Genomic DNA, 21,319 nt, shown 5'->3' with positions numbered 1-21,319 from the left:
ATTGAGAGGTGGGCAACGGCGCCAGGGGTGAGGTTGTACACTCTAATGGTCTTCTGGATGCTGTGTAGCGTGCCCACCCCCAAGGTCCTATATGTATGTGCTATGAGAGTGTGAGTAATGTGAATGTCTAAATTGTGGGATGAAATTGAGGCACAGGCAGCCAGAAGGGGACAAAGGGGGGGATGCCTCCCCTGAACCCTGGTGGCACACCTGCACCCCAGGGCCTTGCCTGTTCAGTAGTGCCGCCTGGCCCCACAGAGCCCGGGACAGCCCACCCGACCCCACCACAGAGAAAACTGCACCCACCCTGTCATCCACTCATCTTCCAGACTACACAAGACAATAGACACCCAGGCTGAGTTCTCCGCCTCCCCTATATCTCCCCCACCTGCAGAGTGATTTCCTGGAGAGAGGATTCTGTTCAATTCAATTTTATTCATATAGCGCCAAATCACAACAAAAGTCGCCTCAAGGTGGTTCATAGATACAGAGAAAAACCCAACAATCATATGACCCCCTATGAGCAAGCACTTTGGCGACAGTGGGAAGGAAAAACTCCCTTTTAACAGGAAGAAACCTCCGGCAGAACCAGGCTCAGGGAGGGGCGGCCATCTGCTGCGACTGGTTGGGGTGAGAGAAGGAAGACAGGATAAAAGACATGCTGTGGAAGAGAGACAGAGGTTAATAACAGATATGATTCAATGCAGAGAGGTCTATTAACACATAGTGAGTGAGAAAGGTGACTGGAAAGGCAAAACTCAATGCATCATGGGAATCCCCGGCAGCCTACGTCTATTGCAGCATAACTAAGGGAGGATTCAGGGTCACCTGGTCCAGCCCTAACTATATGCTTTAGCAAAAAGGAAAGTTTTAAGCCTAATCTTGAAAGTAGAGATAGTGTCTGTCTCCCGAATCCAAACTGGAAGCTGGTTCCACAGAAGAGGGGCCTGAAAACTGAAGGCTCTGCCTCCCATTCTACGTTTAAATACTCTAGGAACAACAAGTAGGCCTGCAGAGCGAGAGCGAAGTGCTCTAATGGGGTGATATGGTACTACACGGTCATTAAGATAAGATGGGGCCTGATTATTTAAGACCTTGTATGTGAGGAGCAGGATTTTGAATTCAATTCTGGATTTAACAGGAAGCCGATGAAGGGAAGCCAAAACAGGAGAAATCTGCTCTCTCTTTCTAGTCCCCGTCAGGACTCTTGCTGCAGCATTTTGGATTAGCTGAAGGCTTTTCAGCAAGTTTTTTTGGACATCCTGATAATAATGAATTACAGTAGTCCAGCCTGGAAGTAATAAATGCATGAACTAGTTTTTCAGCGTCACTTGGTCTTTCGTTAATTAATAGGCTGGTGTGAAAAATTGCTGCCACACCGCCCCCTCAGCCTGTGCTTCGAGATTTCTGGTAGTTAGAATGACTCAGGGGAGACCTCCTGCAAGATGTAACAGCCTCCCCCACCAGTTGAAGAGCCCCCCAGGTGGCTCAACCAGGACCCTAGCCCCGAGACGGAGCACCCCCAGGGGTTTTAAGAGTAAGAAATTGTACCACTCTTGATGGTGTTTGTAGTTCAACTTGACCCGGTTTAAATTTCTTTTTTACTATGGATTTAATTTGTTGATATTCTAAAAATCTTTTCTTGTTGATCCCATATTGTGTAACTAGTCTGTCAAATGGAATAAATTCTGTTCTTTCTAATATATGTTCCAAGTATTTGATTCCTTTACAACTCCAATCTGGAAAGTTTATCATATTATTGTTTTGTAATATGTCAGGGTTGTTCCAGATAGGTGTACGTTTGCATGGGATTAATGAAGACGCCGTCAATTTTTGGCACGGTTGACCTAAAAAAAGTAGTCAGACAGGATGCTGTATGTATGATGCAAAAAAAAGACTTGAAGAAAAGTTGCAGAGGTTCACGTTGCTTACATTCAATACAAGCTCTACTTGCACAACAGTGTGGTCACGATTGGACATTTACGTGGAAGCAAACTAAAATACTTATATAGAACCAAAACACAACCAACCACAACAAAGGTGCTTTTTTACTGTAAGATAAAGCCCCCCCAAAAAATACAGAGAAAGGTTCAAGCTTCTTAAATGTTTTAGGAGTAGTCTCAGCAACAGCTAAGTGATTACATATTTTGAAGGTGCATTATCCTTTAACTCTGTTTTTCTGAAAAATAAATTATATCTTGACGAGTCGACAGCTGTATTGGGAAGGATGTTGCGAATAAATCACAAAAGTGGCGTTAATGCTTTTGTGGAATGACAATGCAATGTGATATCAGGTCCACGAAAGCAGGAAAAAAACATGCAAACAAAAGAAATCAAATAAAAAGCGAAAAACACTTCAGTAGATATCTGATAAACAAAAGAAGTTACTAAAGAGTAAAATAATAGAATAACACTCAAATAGATTGATATTGGGATTTCTTTTCACATTTTTTAACTATCCATTCATCCATTCTCTTCCGTTTATCCTTTTCAGGGTTGCGGGAGCACTGGAGCCTATCCCAGCTGTTTTAAGGCAAGAGGCAGGGTACACCCCGAACAGGTCGCCAGTCTGTCACAGGGATAACAAACAGACACAGAAAACCATTCGCACTCACATTCACACCTACGGGCAGTTTAGGGTTTCCAGTTAGGGTTTTCCCCACTAACTGCATGTCTTTGTTCCATGCAAACACCGGGAGAACATGCAAACTCCACACGAAAAGACCCCGGCCTGATGGTGGAATTAAAATCAGGACCTTGGTGCTGTGAGGCAACAGTGCTAACCACCGTGCTGCCACATTTTTAACTAATCTTATGAAATAGCATGAACTGTGATGCACATACAGTTGTGATATGTTTGAAGTTAAATTTAAATCTGCAACTTAGTAGTCTCTATTGCCCTCTTCTGCCCAAGTAACTTCATTACAAAGATGGTTATTTGTTAGGCTGTTAAGGCTGTAAAAAAGCCAGTGAGTGAAACAGGTGTTAATCTTGACTTTAAAATAATAATCATTTGTAGATAGAGTCTTACAAGCGTAAATGTCAAATTTCTGGCACAACTTCACCTACTTCCAAGGTGCATGGAGAGGATGATAAACTCACAACGCAGGGACTCCAGCAAAACTTAAAATGAAAGGGGAACAACTTTATTGACTAACCAACGCGTTTGGCTTGTGGCCTTCATCAGGGTCCATCAAGGCCACAAGCCAAACGCGTTGGTTAGTCAATGAAAACTCTATCAGTGCCATCAGTAATAGCAGCTGAAAACTAAGAAGCAGCTTTTCGTTGTTTTCAAAACCCCTTTTCAGGGTCAAAGGTTTGTTATTGTCTCAAGTGAGAAACCGCATATGCCTTACTATTCTTAAATGACTGAAAGTTATCTTTATCCTACACTAACGTTGCTTAAGGGCAAGTATTTTTGTGTTTTTGTTACTCATTGGGGTTCTAGGTCATCTAACAGGAGGAAGTAAGATTCAGTGACTGACGATAAACAGAGCAACACTGGACAATGCTTAACAAGGAGCAACAATAGTACAGGGAAGGTAGTAAAATACAGGTTACAAATTAAAGCACAAGTAAAACACATTGACTGAAGCGGCTCAGTCAATGTGTTTTATGATAGTTGTGTTAAAAAGTTTGTGTTATTGTGAAATTTAAGCATTCAAGGTAAAGGTTAGCTGAAAGGGGTAACAAGAACTCATACTTTCCATACACTGAAAAATTTCTGACACTTGTCTGTTTGATCATTTTGATGCTGAAGGATTTCTTTTTTCCTTCTAATGTTTTCAGCACAGCGAATAAAGTATCCGTTCTGGGCACTTGTGATTGCTTATGCTTATAACTAATCCAAATTCTATTAAAATTGCACTAGAGAAAATACCTTGAACAAACACAAGCATGCATGCATGCACTCTCAAACATTCAGTAACACTCTGACAACTTCCTGGATGCTGGTCATCCAGGTCACACACTACGTCACACCTACCCCACCTGAAACGTGATATTATTGTATAAAAGCTCAGTGTCCCTGAACTCAGGAACAGGTTACAAGGAGAAGTTTCAACGAAACTTAGCACAAAAGTACATTATACTCTGATTTTTGTGCAATAGAACAATTTCTGTAACATCTCTGGTGCATCTCTGCCTCCTTGGTTCTTTCCATTATGGATTTATTGTGTCTGGGATTTTTTACACTGGTTTTGCTGGCACAGGTAATTACCTAGTTTTAAAGTTTTAAAAAAAATGTTTTATTGAGTTTTATAATGATAAAAAGTCAATAAAAGTCAAAGTCAATAATTTAGGTGAAACATTGCAGAAAATGTGTGAATACAAAATGTTTCACAAACATGAGTGTATCGAGCTGACATGTCTAAAAGGATTAAAGTATTTAGAGGAGTTTTTATGTAAAAGTTCTTGCCAAACATTGTTAGGAGGATATCTAAAGGTGAAGAAGTTTTTAAAATAGAATTACATTTGTTTAATCATTATAGATTAATATTGGTCATCTTTTCCTGCCACTAGTAAATACTCAAGAAATTTCTGTTTGTGGTAACTGTAGCAGACACTTTGGAGGAATGATTAACTTCATTCGGAGAAAGAAACCGTTAATTTCTGATCTAATGTATTAATTCCTTACTGGAAAGAAATAATAGGTCAAGGAGAGTTTAGGTCATCCAAATACCATAGAATACGATTAACAGACTAAATAATGGGTTATGATGACAGCATAGGCACAGAAATTTTGCTGTTGTGCTTTTAGTCATTACATTTGTTGAAATGATATTCTATTTTATTCCTTCTGAGACTCCAAGAATCACTACTGTTGATCTAGGCAATACAACTGAGACTGCCACCCTGGACAACACAACTACAGCTGCCACCCTGGACAACATAACTAAAGCTGCTACCCTGGACAACACAACTACAGCTGCCACCCTGGACAACATAACTACAGCTGCCACCCTGGACAACACAACTACAGCTGCCACCCTGGACAACATAACTAAAGCTGCTACCCTGGACAACACAACTACAGCTGCCACCCTGGACAACATAACTACAGCTGCTACCCTGGACAACACAACTACAGCTGCCACCCTGGACAACATAACTACAGCTGCTACCCTGGACAACATAACTACAGCTGCCACCCTGGACAATACAACTACAGCTGCCACCCTGGACAACATAACTACAGCTGCCACCCTGGACAACACAACTACAGCTGCCACCCTGGACAACATAACTACAGCTACCACGCAGGCTGCCACCACCACTACTGCTACAACTACCAAACAGGCTGCCACCACCACCACTACAGCTACCACACAGGCTGCCACCACCACTACTGCTACAACTACCAAACAGGCTGCCACCACCACCACTACAGCTACCACACAGGCTGCCACCACCACTACTTCTACAACTACCAAACAGGCTGCCACCACCACCACTACAGCTACCACACTTCCTATACAGACTGCCACTGCCAATACCACTGGCACTCCAAACACCAACAGTACAGCTACTATCCCAGCCAACGCCACTACAGCTGCCACACAGGACAACATTACAACTCTAACCCAAAGCATCACAACAACAGTGACTACCACCACTGCAAATGGAGGATCGGAGGTGAAAGCTTCTGTGCTTTGTCTTGTTTTTCCACTCTTGCTCTACATGCCTTGTGTTTAATTGTCTGTGAAGCTTGCATACATTAATTGTAGATGCACTCTAATCACTCTGACCCCTTTTTGTTTTGTACACAAAATATATGTAGACTTATCCTAATCTTATGTGCTCTGCATTGTATTTCTTAAATATACAGGGGAACAGAACCATGCAGTAGAATAGAGCTAAACTGACGGTGCAACAAAAAACAAAACAAAGTGATTGTGATTTAAGAAAGAAAAAATATAATAGGTAACACAATTCAGAGCAAATGAAAGTGATAAAAGGCTTTATTACACACACCATATTTTGATCATGTTATATATATATATATATATATGTAATTAAAATGAACAAAAACCTGTTCTCCTTACATTTGATTGCACCTATAAGTACAAGTCAATAAGCAATATTTAAAATGGGTATACCTAAAGTAAGTGATTCAATGCAATATGAAGATTAGCATAAAACAGAGCTTATTTTTGTACTAGCAACGGGAAGGAAGTTACTAAATCAGTGAGTAGCAGATGCAGCTAAAACTTGTAGGCTTTATTTAATCTTCAGATCGACATATAGCAAGCAGTGCCTTTAGATAGTCTCCTTTAAAGTGGTTCTGTTGGAAAAACAGGAAATAGCAAGAAAATACAAATATTTATGCAAATATTTGAAATAGAAATATCGATATATTTACTATATAATAAATATTTATATTTAGAACAATTTTATCTGTGTGACAAACCTGCAGTGTAGTGTAGAGGGAAGTGCCTGTTAATTTAATGAAAGCAGCTCGGATACAGAGTAGATCTTCCTCACTGTGAGACACCATAATCCGCTGCACTATTTCTTTCTGTAAGAGTGAAATGAATATTGGTAACCAGTGCGTCAACAGTCTCTCCAGATGTATAGTCTGTCATTTTGACCCATCTGTACAGAGGAAGTTTGTTTTTTCATGTGCACTCATCAAAATTAAACCACTACACTACAAATAAACATGGTCTCTGCCTCTTCTAATAAACTTTATAAAATTACAGTGATTATGAGTTTCTTAAGCAACAGAAAATAATAGAAATAGCCCCAAAATTATTAAAAAATATATACATATAAAAAAACAGTAAATAAATAAATAAAATCCTACATATTAAAATGGCTGCGGTCGATTTTAGGGATCCCATGTTGGTTTGGGTATTTCCTAGCGGTGACAGAAGTTACAGTGTTTTCACTCTCTGACATTATCTTTGAACTTGTTTAATATCTGTGAACGACGGCCACATTTTGCAGAGTCACAAAAGTGCATTTGTGGACAAGGACTTCCTATATACCAAGCCAGTGCCAGTGCGGCATAGTAAAGTACTAAAAGTACCAGTAGGGTAAAATAATTTATGCAAATATGACTGTGGGCAGACTGCGTTTGCAAATATTTGGTTATATTAAGTTCAAATATATTCAATAGTGATCACAGGATATGGCATTCATAATAGAAACTTTCCTTTCCTTATACTGACCATCATATCAACTGATTTTTCTATTATGAGCAGTGTTGGAAGGTTACTTTTAAAATGTATTCCACTACAGATTACAGATTACATGCCCCAAAATGTACAGGGAGTGCAGAATTATTAGGCAAATGAGTATTTTGTCCACATCATCCTCTTCATGCATGTTGTCTTACTCCAAGCTGTATAGGCTCGAAAGCCTACTACCAATTAAGCATATTAGGTGATGTGCATCTCTGTAATGAGAAGGGGTGTGGTCTAATGACATCAACACCCTATATCAGGTGTGCATAATTATTAGGCAACGTCCTTTCCTTTGGCAAAATGGGTCAAAAGAAGGACTTGACAGGCTCAGAAAAGTCAAAAATAGTGAGATATCTTGCAGAGGGATGCAGCAGTCTCAAAATTGCAAAGCTTCTGAAGCGTGATCATCGAACAATCAAGCGTTTCATTCAAAATAGTCAACAGGGTTGCAAGAAGCGTGTGGAAAAACTAAGGCACCAAATAACTGCCCATGAACTGAGAAAAGTCAAGCGTGCAGCTGCCAAGATGCCACTTGCCACCAGTTTGGCCATATTTCAGAGCTGCAACATCACTGGAGTGCCCAAAAGCACAAGGTGTGCAATACTCAGAGACATGGCCAAGGTAAGAAAGGCTGAAAGACGACCACCACTGAACAAGACACACAAGCTGAAACGTCAAGACTGGGCCAAGAAATATCTCAAGACTGGTTTTTCTGAGGTTTTATGGACTGGCGAAATGAGAGTGAGTCTTGATGGGCCAGATGGATGGGCCCGTGGCTGGATTGGTAAAGGGCAGAGAGCTCCAGTCCGACTCAGACGCCAGCAAGGTGGAGGTGGAGTACTGGTTTGGGCTGGTATCATCAAAGATGAGCTTGTGGGGCCTTTTCGGGTTGAGGATGGAGTCAAGCTCAACTCCCAGTCCTACTGCCAGTTTCTGGAAGACACCTTCTTCAAGCAGTGGTACAGGAAGAAGTCTGCATCCTTCAAGAAAAACATGATTTTCATGCAGGACAATGCTCCATCACACGCGTCCAAGTACTCCACAGCGTGGCTGGCAAGAAAGGGTATAAAAGAAGAAAAACTAATGACATGGCCACCTTGTTCACCTGATCTGAACCCCATTGAGAACCTGTGGTCCATCATCAAATGTGAGATTTACAAGGAGGGACAACAGTACACCTCTCTGAACAGTGTCTGGGAGGCTGTGGTTGCTGCTGCACGCAATGTTGATGGTGAACAGATCAAAACACTGACAGAATCCATGGATGGCAGGCTTTTGAGTGTCCTTGCAAAGAAAGGTGGCTATATTGGTCGCTGATTTGTTTTTGAATGTCAGAAATGTATATTTGTGAATGTGGAGATGTTATATTGGTGTCACTGGTAAAAATAAATAATTGAAATGGGTATATATTTGTTTTTTGTTAAGTTGCCTAATAATTATGCACAGTAATAGTCACCTGCACACACAGATATCCCCCTAAAATAGCTAAAACTAAAAGCAAACTAAAAACTACTTCCAAAAACATTCAGCTTTGATATTAATGTTTTTTGGGTTCATTGAGAACATGGTTGTTGTTCAATGATAAAATTATTCCTCAAAAATACAACTTGCCTAATAATTCTGCACTCCCTGTATTTTGTAACGTATTCCGTTACTCAATAAGTGTAATGTATTCAGAATACTTTGGATTACTTAATATATTATCATGCTTTTTACAACTACATGAATGTACTATTGCTGTGTGATGTATTACTATTACTGAAGGCCACTCGCCATACCAAAACCAACTAGATTTTTAAATTTTAAAATGAGTAACAGTTAGGTATGGCTGCACTATTTGCAGCAATCTCGTATAGAAAACTATTCCACTCGTATATAAAACAGGTCCGCGGCTCGAACCATAGTAAAGGGACCTCTGGCTAATACGTCGGGTTCAGTGTCGGGCTTGTAGCCGAAAACTAGCTTTACTTTGTTGTCTGGGTCAACTTTGCTAGCGAGAGAGAGAGAGAGAGGCGTTCAAACGCTGCTTCAACAGAACTTCGGAGAAAAACACGAACATAGTGTACAGTCAAGTCTTAATGGCTTACTTACAACTGGACTACATTGCCCATGAGGCTACATTCTTTAGGGCTATGCCTGTAACACTCTGCCTATTGCCTTCATATTAAATAAGTTTTTGAATAATAATTAAAAAAAATATTTCTTCACGTCATTTTGTGGGCCGCAAGTAGAGGTGACATGGGCCGCGAGACTGAGACACGGGCATTAGAGCCTCTTAATGCGTGTTTTGTTTGGGTTTCCACCGGCGTGGAATTACCAAAAATAGTGAGGGAATAGCCTAACATATGAAATAGGAAAAGACCTCTGTGTAATCACTTTATTTCAACAAAGACAGTATTCTCAATACCACCCTTTTAAACGGTAACTGTAATGGAATACAGTTAGTCATATTTTGTATTTTAAATACGTAACGGCGGTACATGTATTTCGTTACTCCCCACTGATTATGAGCACATCTATAAAGAAAAATCGTCACACCTCGCAACAGGTGAGGACCTCGTCAGTAGCTATTTGGACCCAGACAATACCTAGGAACTACATACCTTCCCCTTTCTCTTTTATTTCTACTGCTAATAGGAACTCTGAAGAGATTTAACAACCAGACACAAGTTGGTAAGTTGGTAATAACCTCTCGTAGTTCTTCAGTTTCTTTTATTTCTGTGTTTTTTTCAAATTTTTTTTATTGTGAGGTTAAGAAGAAGTATGGCTGAAGTTAGTTGAAAAGAATTGCTAGCAAATATTTTCATATTTAGATAAAGTCTAAATATGAAAGATTCAATAAAGTCTGGATTTTTTAAAGTTGTGTTTTATTTCAATTTCAATCATATCTATAATCAAATCTTGTATTGGACACAAAAATAAATATTAAACTGCTAAAGTAAATATGCAAATTAAATATATATATATATATATATATTTCTTTTTATATATATATATATATATATATATATATATATATATATATATATATATATATATATATATATACATCACCACATCCATAGCTGGACTCAATCATTTGATAAACCTATCAGACAGTATGTCATTTGTTCTGTGTGATATAACCCCCACATGTCCTTATGGCCAACTGTTACATATTATGTAGTTCTTCCATCAGTGCCTTCTGGTATTTGAATTTTGGCCGAATCCCTCTTTGAGTAGTTTTGAAATCTTCTCCCAAAATATCTGTATTTTGTCCTATGAACTTCTATCATAGATAAATTACCACAAAATCGTCTCACCTTCATGGTCTTAAGTCTCGTGGCAAGGTAGGCATCACGGTTTTGAATGCACTGTACTGTGATAAGACAAATATTAGGATAATGTTGGGTCTCCACCTAATAATGGTATGAAGTGCACAATAAATGTTCAAACAGTATGTCAAACTGTGTTTACCCAAAACTTTCAGACCCAAGCGAAAGTCTCCTGAAAACCTTTTCTCTATGATCTGATCCACCGTCTGCCCAAGCTCCAGCTCCAGTCCCATCAACACTGTTAATCATGCACAAAGTCGGGGGGGATGAAGATATTGGGATTTAAAAACTAAATCAAAACACTTTTTAACACAGAAAGATTAATGAATTTTTAAAAAAAGGGACAGCCACCATTGTCAAGATGTTCTACATCTCTAGAAGTCAATATGTCAATCCATTGTCCTGCCTCAGCTTTCTTCCCTTTTAGGGATGCAGAGAGAGTCTAAATGATCAGACATAATAATGATGAAACACATTAAGGGTTAAAGGAGTAAAAATATACAGTTTTGTTTCAACTATTTCAGAATCAAGTAGTCAGTAGATGTATATGGTTTAACGTATTAAAAGAGCACTTTTTACTCCAGTGCCTTTTAGTTAAGTTTGTACATAAAAGTAAATAATACCTCAATGTCTGTCTGAACCACACCAGCGACACATCCTTTCTGTTATGAGAGGGGGTGAAAGAAAAAACAAGAGGAACTATAATTTCAAAAGCTGGACTTAATTTCAAATATGTGCTGTACTGTTTGTGTTCCCAGTGAAAGTTATACACAGGCAAAAGTTAAGCGTAGGATTTCATTCATTGTAGATCAAATTCTTTGGTTATAATTCAATCAAAGGCGATGATCAATGACATAAATATTTACATGTAGCAAAGCTTTAAGAAGCTTCTCAAAGTCATTACTGGTTTCCGATTCGATTTCCTTTTCCAGATCCTTCTTATACACTAAAACAGGAAGAGCAAAAAGAAAAGGAAGGATTAGGATTTAAACATCTAATTTTAAATAAACAATCTTTTTGGATTGTTTAAAAAAAAAAAAAAGTATCATAAAAGATCTTTGACTTACTTTCTTTGTATGCAGCACTGATGCTTTGCAGCTGCTTTCCAGATCTTGTGCTCAGAATTTCCGCAAGCGTTTCTTCATCTGTGCCCAAACCCTGCACACACATACCATGCACATTTCTTGATATACAACAGTTATAACATCTATTCCAAAATCCTAAAGATGAAAGCAACCACTCACCGCCATGGCCTCCTGGAGACGGTAAGCTTCATACTCCACGGGGGTCATCAACAGTTCCAGCAAAAGAAGCTCCAGGTCTCCAGATAAAGCTTTCTTCAGAGCAGTTATTATATCCTAATTCACCACATGCATAAATAAAATAACACTGAATTATTTCTTATTTTGACTTGACTCAGAGTTTCACTCCTGGTTTTCTTTTTGTAATTCTTGTTAAGTTATTTTAGTAAAGAAACAGTAAATATCTAGAAAAAACCTCTGACTAATGGAATAAACCCCCAGAGTACACTTGGGATTGGAAGTGGATTCACACAAAACCTGCCTGACTATCACACTATGGTGTACTCTTTCCCTGTAAGACACTACAGTTGGGCATGTGACAGTAGTTCTGAAGTTGCTAAACAAAGGTGTGTTCACACCTTTAATGTCACCGTTTTTTTATTATTTGATCAGCAAACACTTCAAAGTTACAGATGAGCAAGGCTAAACTTTTATAACTACTAAACCTCAAACTGAAACTTCAGTTTCATTGCTTAATATATTTTATTGTAGGAGACAACTTTACACTTCATGGTTTCCACAAAACCATTAAAGTTTTAATTTCGAAACTCTTTGAAAAGGTTGTTACTGTTTCTATTTTCTCACCTTATGTGTTAGCTCCTGAAAGACCTGAGCAATTACTTGCCTCTGGGCGTTGTTCCTATTGGTTAGTATTCTCAGTAGCGTCACTGTGTCTGAGCAAGATACACGATATTCAATAAATTACCAGGAAAAGGGTGGAAAGAAATCGTGGGAATTTATTTTCAACATATGCCAATGAATGCCTTTGTTTTCCAGTGCTGTCACGATCTCCGTCACATCTCTGTCAGGGTAGAAATTGGAGTAGGGTCGTACTGTTCCAAGGGTCCCCCAGTACATATCCTATTTAATAAAAAGGGACAATAATTGTGGCATCCACTCTCTATACAATATATAAAACAACTGAGTGGCAAGAATCAAGTGAAATGTGTAACAACTAACCTCATACTGAGCATACCGCGAAGGTATGGAGATGTAGAACAATACAGATCAGCCATGCTTGAATTTAAAGAATGCTAAGTATGTCAGACTTCTAGGAGGAGGTGCACGCATGTGTGTGTGTGTGTGTGTGGAGGGGGATGGTTCAACACAAACTATTAATACAAGTAATTTTCAATAATGAAACAAATTGGTTGAATTGTATTACTCGGCTTTCTTGATATTTAAAATCTAAACGTGACAATGCGCAGCAACCTTCAGAGCACTTGTTTATAGACAGCAATAAAAGGTATGTAGATAACCAGACTGAACATGACTGCAGATAAGGCTATTTGCAAATGTGGAGTCTTAGTGAGCAGAGTAATAAATCTTAGTGAAGAGTGAAGACGGGGCAGAGGTGTACTTCTTGGAATGTTTACTTACATAAGAGTCAGAGTACTCAGAATCCATGGCTTGCTTGTATCTAATGTGAGCAAAAACGGAAATGGCAAAGACATTAACAGCCCACATCACGGAACAAACAGATAATGTGACTTCATTTTAATAGGTTTAATAGAGATTCTCCAATGAAACTTAAAGTCTACAGCATAGCTTTTGAGAATCTAGGAATTCGTGACAGTAACATATGAAGGAGGAGGCCAAGTATTTAAAAGGAATTGTTATTTTTCTTACCTGTAACAGAATACTAGGCCAGCTGTGACAAGGAGTGGAGGTAGTGTATCTTTTTTTTTTTTTTTTTTTTGTACAACCTCTCCGCCAACAAGCCCTGTATTTCAGTCCCACCCACAGTACGCCACAGCTGCTTCCCGTACACCCACTTGCGTGTCAGTCAAAGATACTGACCAATCAGTGCCCAGCATGTTCACAGCTCTGTTCACAGTTTCCCTGCTCAAATACTATGGCAACCCAGTTATACTTGAGCGTCAAGCAGGAATCTTGATAGTCAGGTTTGGTTACAGGCAACATTTTCTGTGGAATTTGACCATCATTTGTACTTCACGGCTGACTTTCCCCAAAATAAATAATTGACACGCTGTTGCTTTGGGCCAAACACAGTTCATGACATTCAAAGAAGAAATTGTAAGTTATAGCTTTGGCATGTTAAAGCTTTATACCAAGATAAGCAAAAAGATTTAATAAGCAAACTAATGAGGCAACATGCTGGCCATTTCTGAAAGTAAATGGAGGGCACACTCTGGTTTCAGGGTGTGCCTATGTATGACCAGGTGGTCTTTTAGATTCAAAGCCTAGAAACTTGACTGTGCAGCTAGACGGAACAAAAAGGCTTTTCAACAGACACATCTGATGATACCAGCAATAGGAGGATATAGATGTGATAGAGAGCGGGGGTGTTGTGCATTTTTTCAGAAAACTTATTACAGAAGAACAAATGTCACAAGGTTTTGATCTGTCCCATCCTCTGTGCTGGTTGGCTTCTACCAGTTTCTCATCTACAGAAGGCAAATAAACAGATCTATGTGGTTATTACAAACAAAGCTGATCTAGAGCAGACTGTGTACCCTTTGATAAACTCTGCTAAACAAAGCACTATTTAAAGGGACAATTTGTATGCATCTCATTACTATGGAAATATTAGAAACAATTCAAATTTTATTTTTTATAGAAGCATTTAAATAATAGTGCAGGTGGCCTAGATACTTCCCGTGGCTTAAGTGAAACCACTGAACGCATGTGATATGTGAATTAGGTGAATTTGTGAGTGAAGTCTGAAATTTTAAATGTCTTTTAAAGATTGAAAACTGTTTATTCAAGCATGTGCACAACTATTGAAAGCAGCTGAAATGCTAGCTGAATTGGGGTGAAAATAGTAGAGGTCACCAAAGCTTATTTGACACTGCTAAACCTTGCAGAAAGCCTCCCCAAAAGAGTTGAAGCTGTTGTAGCTGAAACGGTCCACCAACATCATATTAACCCTTTGGATTAAGAACTGGACTTCACTCGAGTGTTCTCAAAGAGCTAAAGTATGAGCACTGATGATGTTGGTCTAAAATGCACAGCAGATAATGTCCTGAGTAGTTTAAAAAACTATGATGAAAAACAAGAAAGAAAAAGATGAATGGATTAAAAAAATAAATAAATAAAAATACACCCTTATTTTGTAATCTTTTCTACAATCATTTTATTCAATATTTAATATTTTAAAACCTTTCCCTCCTACATAACATGAAATTACATCTTTAGTATCAAATATTAACATACAGCTGAAGCAGGGAACACAGAAACATACACATTAAGATTTACATCAAAATATGTCAAGAAACGGTAACTCGACAGAAACTGCACAGTTCATTGCACTGGACCATGCATGTATACGTAAGTGCAACATTTCCCACAACACATACAGGATTTTTATATTACATATATAAAAACAAAAAATTAAAAGCGTAACACGCATTTCTTGAATACCAAACATCCTTTTGGCTTCACCCATCCAGCTTCACTATAAACCCCAGAAGGCCATTTTGTTTTCATTCCAGGAAATCAAATGCCCAAAAGCAATTTGAATTTCAAACTTAGATTTATAGTAAACAAATGTAGGACGAGATGATGTTCCTCTTCTACAGACAAAAAAAAAAAAAAAAAAGCCCCCATAAACCCAGATTCCGATAAACATGGAAATCCCAGGCTGGATAATCAAATTGTTGACAAATGATCAGCTGGAAGGTCAAATGAAAGTCGCAGAACAGTGTGAACCATATACGGAATTTTCACTGTACATCCTCAAACAAATAACATGTATTTGCCATTGCTTTTCGACTCATGCTCCAAATAAAACTAAACAAATCAAGCCACTTATTTAAACTCTTCTTTGGTAAAATACATTTTGAAAATGATTAAAAACAAAAAAACAAAACAAAAAACAAAAAAAACATTTCATGCTATGAATGCAAACTAACAAAAAACCTTGAAAACAACTTGGGCAGCTTTTGCAGGGCATCTATTGCTTCTACGCATTCTTGCTGTTGGATACTGATTTCAAACTAGCTCATAGGTTTTAGAAGGAATTGCATGTCCTGAGATGCAGTAAGTCATGAAACAGATACAAGAGTGGATACTGAAATATCAAGACAATATCACAAAGTGGCAAAGATAAGCTCGGTTCCTGTGCTGCTGATGGCTACAGCAACTCTATCTCCCACTGCTGGCTGGGCCTCTCATCATTCTCGGGCATAATGACCACGTGGTCCTTGTCGTAAGTTTTGCCACCTGATGAAAAAAGTAGTTTCACAATGTAAATCTGACTAATTATTCATGCTGTAGTGGAATGTAACTAAATAAACTCATTTTCATTGTGGAATTGTTATTATTACATTAATACATAAAAAAAATATCCCTGCCAGTGAACACTTAAAAAGGGAATATGCAGGAAAATAAACTTGGACACTTCTGAAGTTAATATCATTTGAGATTAGATAAGATTTTGTGATGACCAATTATAACTTAATATTTAATAATTTTAGAAAATGAAAGCCAGTAAAAACTACAATAGCCACTAACAACTTTACACGCAACAAATGTTTAAAGGTTAAATTACCACATTTTCTTCTCATACCTTTAACATCCAGGACCATGCCAGGGAAAGTATTGCTAGTGATGAGGCCTTTCATTGGGGCAGTCCAGGTTTGAACGGGCTGTCGGGTTTCTGTCCACAGAACCACCTTTGCTGCTGGCTCTATGTTGCCAACCACCTGAAGGCTCATGGTTGGGGACAACTACAGAATACACAAAGTATTATGTTGGAAAGAATTGTCAAGATTTGAAATGTATGACTGTGTTGAGGTTTTCGGAGATGTCACCAGCATTGTTACCTTGTTTTTAATCAGTCCATCCTGGTAGAACCAGATGTCACTCAGTGGCTCCACCTCAGGCGTCACCACCACTCGTCCTGATTTCAACTCCTCCACGCCACCCTGGACGGACAGGAAGTGACCTCGCTCTGTGTTCTTGATACGGAAAAAGTGGCGCTTCTGTAGAAGGAAAAATAGCACAATGTATTACTGTTATAGAATCTGTGGGCAGGCCAGACAACTCAAAGTTATTTGTAAATAAATACTAGCTGAAGTGAACAGAACTGGCTGCACTTGTAATGATGGACATTAATTTCCATTTTTTTTTCTTTTTAAATATAGGGACCAACAGAATCACCATTCTCTCCGTTTTGGAACTATTGGATACTTTTAACATCTGAGATTTATAAAAATGTCAGCCTGGTTTACTAATAACACTAATGAGTGACCTAGAACACCAAAATCAACACCTTTAGGATCAAATTATTCTTCTTTAAGGCTCCTAATAAAGGCTTTGTTTGTTTTTTAAGGCTCCTAATGAGGGTTTTTCGATGCAATCTTCACTTATTGTGTAAAATGAAGGCTCTGAACTGGTGCTGGCGACAGGAGCTTAAGTCTATAAACATGATTTAATGCCATTAAAAGCAGGAAGAAAATAATCGTATAATTTTCTTTTAATAATTAATAAAGATTCAAACTTTCAGAGGTTCTCTTATTGTGTACCTCATGTTAAAAAGTCATTGTAAAGAATACTTGTTAACAAACCTGTCTGACTGGGTACATTGAGCCAATAGTGTGAAGGGAGCTGAACTTTGGCCAGTTGGTGATTTCAATTGGCTCCAGCAGGAACTGGCGCCCCCTGTAGTTGCTGTGTTCACATATCACCCAGCTACAAAGCAGGAAAGTGGACACAAAGAATTACTTATGACAACAGTATCCAGGTTCTCAGCAAGATATTTTTGGTTCACTATTAGCTGATGAAGCCATTTAATTGCATGTAAGTTACCAGCCGCTGTTGACTCTGAGCGACAGGATGTGGTTGTTGAAGCCTTCTTCTACCATACTCAGGATCTCTGTGTCTGTGGTGATCTCTCTGCCCTCCAGACACTCAAGCCCGAACAAAGAGATGGAAGGAACTGAGAACAACTGGAGAAAGAAAGAGCATTTAGTAAGGCCATTGCCATTGTGTGCAATAGGTCGGCACCCATAACATGAAATCTCCCACTCGTGGGACTAATAAAGGTATCTTATAATCGAGAGCAAAATTTTCCTGTGTGAGTGCATTTCTTACCAAGGGCACAATCTTAACAGAACGAATGGAACAGTCAGGGGGGCAGCCCATGCTGGTTAGATTGGGGTAGTCTCCTTCAGATAAGACATACAAGTTCCCAGAGAACTGTTCATTCTCATAGACGACCCAGCTGAAATACACAGTGTTAAATTGTGTCTTTATTGCTTTGCTTATTGACTTGAAAAAATAAAAAATACACACACACCAAATCATGTCAACTCTAACTTTTACTCACTTTACTTCCTGCTTACTCACCTTCTTCCCGTCACTCTGCATGACTTGGTAACTAATTTTTCTGGCATTTCCTCCTGTTTGCAGTTAAAGATGTAACACTCTCCCTGGAAGTCTGGCTCAGAGTACAATTTTATCTGACAAGAAGAAATAGGCAAAGCAAGGTGAGATGCCAGCTGAGAACATTTATATCTGTACTGTGACAGAAGCAAAGTTAACAGGGAAAATGTCAAGGTGCTTAACTTTGACCAAGTTATTAGCTTTAAGATATGCTCCATCCTTGAAAAAGGTTTTAAGCAAACAAAAAGAAACTCTGGATTCAAGTAATACAGTTCAATGTAACCTTCGCACATTGTTTTGGGACTGCTATCAGGCAGGGGACAGAGAAAGGTGAAGAAAAACAAACTCTACTGCAGTTTATAAGTTATACACTAAGCCTGTCGACCTTTGAACAGTGGAGCAAAATAACTAAAAAACAAAACAAAAAAAACCCTGCATAACCCAAGCTTAGAGCAATTCAGACAGTCTCTTCTTTACAACACTGCTTCAATTCAATTCCCCATGAAAGCTTTCTTTCCACATGACTGTACTTACCTCATCCCTGGACCTTGAACTGTCATTTGGAGCCTAATAACAAGACAAAACAAAACAAAACAAACAGAAGAATTACATGTCTGCACAGTTCTTAGTTGAGCAGTTTGAAGATACGACTCCCAGTGATTCTCACCAGTAAGATGGGCTGAACTGAGCAGACACGAGTGTCTTGAGACCCCCAGTCAGCACAGTTATTGTAGAAGCCTTTCTCTAGAATGTACTGGTGACCAGAAAAGTCCACATGCGAGTAAGCGATCCATCTGTAAGGAAGACAAACAAATACCTGATTATTGTAAAACCTGTCAATTCGTCGGTACAATGTAAGAAGAGGGGAAAAATATATATATTAAAAAAAAATTTAAATACTGGTGTCTTCTACACACTTACGCCCCACTGATTACTTCGATTGAACGCGTGGAGGTTTTGTAGCCAAACAGCTCAACGTCAGGGATGGCCTCCGTCACCTCGAAGGTCTTCTCCTCTTGCACTCCATCTTGGTCTTCCTCTAGCTGCTCAAACATCACCATGGCAGGGTCTGTCAAGTCCTGCAAGAGACAAAAAAAACAAACAAACTGATTAATAGTCTGCATTCTAATATTTATCACGTTACTGATAATATAAATCATATCGGAGTCGCTTCATTTCTCTGGAGCCTGTTGTTATGAGTTTGTTGTAGACTTTTAGTCAAGACCACCTAAACCAAGATCAAGACGATACCAAGACAGACCGAGTCAAGACCAAGGCAAAGTCGAGACGAGACAAAAAAAAAAAAGTCTTTAAACTGCAGCCAGATGCTGCTTCGTTTACAGGTGTCAGGCATATTTATGTGTTTTTGCAATGCACTTGCACAACCCTCCTCACCGCTGTCTACTGTCTCACTCACTTACTGAGAGGGCAGACGCACACTCCACTTGACTGTCGCGTCTCTCACCCTCTCTGTTTTTAACATGATGTGATTGGCCACAATATGGAGGAACTGGAGCATAGCTGAGCCACTGTGTGAGAGCTGAGCAGCGAAAGGAAATTAAGTGAGGAGCCGGCTCTCACTCAATGGGAGTCGACTCTTCTGATTCATTACAAAGCACTCTCTAAGCACGGCTCTTAAAGCTGATGCTTTTGAGCATGACACATTATCGAACGTTACGTTGTGTGTCATGGATACTGTTGACTCCAAATCTCCCGACAACTGTGTCGATCTGAGACAGCGAGACCAAGACAAGACCGAGACCACTTTTACGTGGTCTCGAGACCGGAGACACGTATTAACAATTTCAAGTTAAACGGCCCTCTTGCAATTTAATGTGCAGCTTTCACTTACTGGGAGCCACAGCGGTTTCGTTTAAAGACTTCGAAACATGAGAAGAATGAACAAATATTAGTTCTTATGAAGTCATTGTAACTTACTGCGCGAATGACCCTAACAGAGCGCAGTTCAGCATCACAGCCTCCCCACACCCTCCAGTCATGATACTCTCCTTCCTCCAGCAGGTACTGGTGGCCTCGGAAACCCTCCTTCTCGTAGCCCACCCAGCTACAGAAACAGAGAAAGGCACATGGCTTAAAAAACAAAACAAAAACAAAGTAATGATGTGATCTGCAGCTGTTAAAACTTGCAAAATGCCTTTTCAAGGATCACCGAATACAAACAGGCAAGAATACCACTTACATTCCTCCTAGTACTTTAAGAGAGCCCACGTTATACATAAAGGTTGTTTGCTGCCTCTCTATTCTGGTCATAAAGTCTCTCATGTTGGTGGTTATTGTCCTCGATTTCCCAGTAAAGTAGGGCTTTTCATAAATCACCATCTGGAGACAAAAAGTCAGCTTTTAAGTTTCAGTAATAGTTTCAGTAGCAGTTTGTGAACAGGAAAATTCATCCTTCTTCACCTTTGGATCATTCAGATTTTCCACCTGTGGTTCACCCTGTGAGTTAAAAAGAAAAAGAAATCCAAATTAAGTGCAAGTGATAAAGAAGGCAGATTGTAAGTGCTTCTAGAAGTGACACTTACTATTTTGAGTGGATGTAATGACCCCACATAGGGCTGTTCCACCCCCCAGGCTGCTGGGTTTGAGTACCCCCCAACCTCCAGGACTCGTGGTACACCCTGGAAGAAAGGCTGTGCGAACACAAGCCACCTGAAGAGCAGAAAAATAGATGTCAGTAAAAAAACATTAAAGCAATCTGATTTGTCAAATTGGATGAAATGCAACACTAGTGACAAATGATCAGTATCATATTAATTTTGGCTTTACAAAGCATTTTGAATAGATCAACATCACTCACAGCCCTGCGTTAATAATGATGGAATTGGCCTTAATGGGGAAACCAAAAATCCTGGCATCATCGGAAGTATCTCGGAAGATGACTTTCTTTCCCTCCGCTTCCTCTTCAGGGAAAAGGCTAATTTCTGGAACGCTGTAGTCCTGAGGGAGGATAGAGGGAGGCTGTAACGCTGCTGTCACATGGGAAACACGTGACTTACAGATAAACATCATAATGAGTAGATTTTTACACCTCCAGCATGGACAAGAAAGTTGTCCAACCTCTGTTAAAGGAGCTTTCGCACCAGTTGGGTCTGGATTGTCAGATATTTTAACTTGATTTGTTTTCTGAGGAAAATCAAATATGTCAGTC

General features: G+C 39.2%; 3 protein-coding genes across 4 annotated transcripts in view; 1 reads left to right on the top strand and 2 right to left on the bottom strand.

Annotated features, from left to right (window-relative positions):
* Positions 1-4,059: 4,059 nt before the first annotated feature.
* Positions 4,060-5,879, top strand: LOC146682761 (uncharacterized). The gene is made up of 2 exons (XM_085446344.1): positions 4,060-4,211; positions 4,804-5,879. Exons 1-2 carry the CDS (start codon positions 4,164-4,166, stop codon positions 5,692-5,694), a joined length of 939 nt encoding a protein of 312 aa, XP_085302470.1. The 5' UTR covers positions 4,060-4,163; the 3' UTR covers positions 5,695-5,879.
* Positions 5,880-5,942: 63 nt separating this feature from the next.
* On the bottom strand, positions 5,943-13,632 carry anxa14 (annexin A14). Of its 2 annotated transcripts, XM_085446342.1 has the most exons (13): positions 13,432-13,627; positions 13,183-13,222; positions 12,567-12,663; positions 12,388-12,476; positions 11,746-11,859; positions 11,569-11,659; positions 11,368-11,447; positions 11,125-11,163; positions 10,853-10,943; positions 10,644-10,739; positions 10,490-10,545; positions 6,410-6,517; positions 5,943-6,283 (listed from the first exon to the last, which is right to left on the bottom strand). In XM_085446342.1, exons 2-13 carry the CDS (start codon positions 13,207-13,209, stop codon positions 6,224-6,226), a joined length of 948 nt encoding a protein of 315 aa, XP_085302468.1. In that variant the 5' UTR covers positions 13,210-13,222; positions 13,432-13,627; the 3' UTR covers positions 5,943-6,223. The 2 variants fall into 2 exon arrangements, with proteins under 2 accessions (XP_085302468.1, XP_085302469.1); XM_085446343.1 differs by lacking the exons at positions 5,943-6,283; positions 10,490-10,545 and having other exon boundaries at positions 6,416-6,517; positions 13,432-13,632.
* Positions 13,633-14,884: 1,252 nt separating this feature from the next.
* crybg2 (crystallin beta-gamma domain containing 2) overlaps positions 14,885-21,319 on the bottom strand; it is a 37,232-nt gene continuing 30,797 nt past the window's right edge. Inside the window, exons 10-24 of the mRNA XM_085446182.1 lie at positions 20,969-21,108; positions 20,694-20,820; positions 20,572-20,607; positions 20,351-20,490; positions 20,089-20,215; positions 19,072-19,229; positions 18,818-18,944; positions 18,685-18,717; positions 18,115-18,227; positions 17,860-17,989; positions 17,575-17,714; positions 17,334-17,457; positions 16,590-16,748; positions 16,334-16,493; positions 14,885-15,987 (exon numbers count right to left, since the gene is read on the bottom strand). Coding sequence (XP_085302308.1) covers positions 15,899-15,987; positions 16,334-16,493; positions 16,590-16,748; positions 17,334-17,457; positions 17,575-17,714; positions 17,860-17,989; positions 18,115-18,227; positions 18,685-18,717; positions 18,818-18,944; positions 19,072-19,229; positions 20,089-20,215; positions 20,351-20,490; positions 20,572-20,607; positions 20,694-20,820; positions 20,969-21,108 — 1,803 coding nt within the window. The 3' untranslated portion in view covers positions 14,885-15,898. The remainder of the gene's footprint in view (positions 15,988-16,333; positions 16,494-16,589; positions 16,749-17,333; positions 17,458-17,574; positions 17,715-17,859; positions 17,990-18,114; positions 18,228-18,684; positions 18,718-18,817; positions 18,945-19,071; positions 19,230-20,088; positions 20,216-20,350; positions 20,491-20,571; positions 20,608-20,693; positions 20,821-20,968; positions 21,109-21,319) is intronic.

Source organism: Copadichromis virginalis, linkage group LG22 (assembly GCF_057382275.1).
Source record: "Copadichromis virginalis isolate Kocher_CV1m ecotype Utaka linkage group LG22, C_Virginalis_male_GT1.1, whole genome shotgun sequence".
NCBI classification, from domain to species: Eukaryota; Metazoa; Chordata; class Actinopteri; order Cichliformes; family Cichlidae; genus Copadichromis; species Copadichromis virginalis.
Note: the sequence above shows the minus strand (reverse complement) of the source record. Positions and strands in the feature narration are given on the sequence as shown.

Excerpts from the sequence above, each read along its gene's own strand:
- anxa14 (XM_085446342.1), bottom strand. The coding sequence starts at position 13,209 with ATGGATTCTGAGTACTCTGACTCTTAT. Across the intron at positions 11,860-12,387 it reads TTCAGGAGCTAACACATAAG|GATATAATAACTGCTCTGAA; the intron begins GTGAGAAAATAG and ends GTGGTGAATTAG. Across the intron at positions 10,740-10,852 it reads TGTAGAACATCTTGACAATG|TGTTGATGGGACTGGAGCTG; the intron begins GTGGCTGTCCCT and ends CATGATTAACAG.
- LOC146682761 (XM_085446344.1), top strand. The coding sequence starts at position 4,164 with ATGGATTTATTGTGTCTGGGATTTTTTACACTGGTTTTGCTGGCACAG. Across the intron at positions 4,212-4,803 it reads CACTGGTTTTGCTGGCACAG|ACTCCAAGAATCACTACTGT; the intron begins GTAATTACCTAG and ends ATTCCTTCTGAG.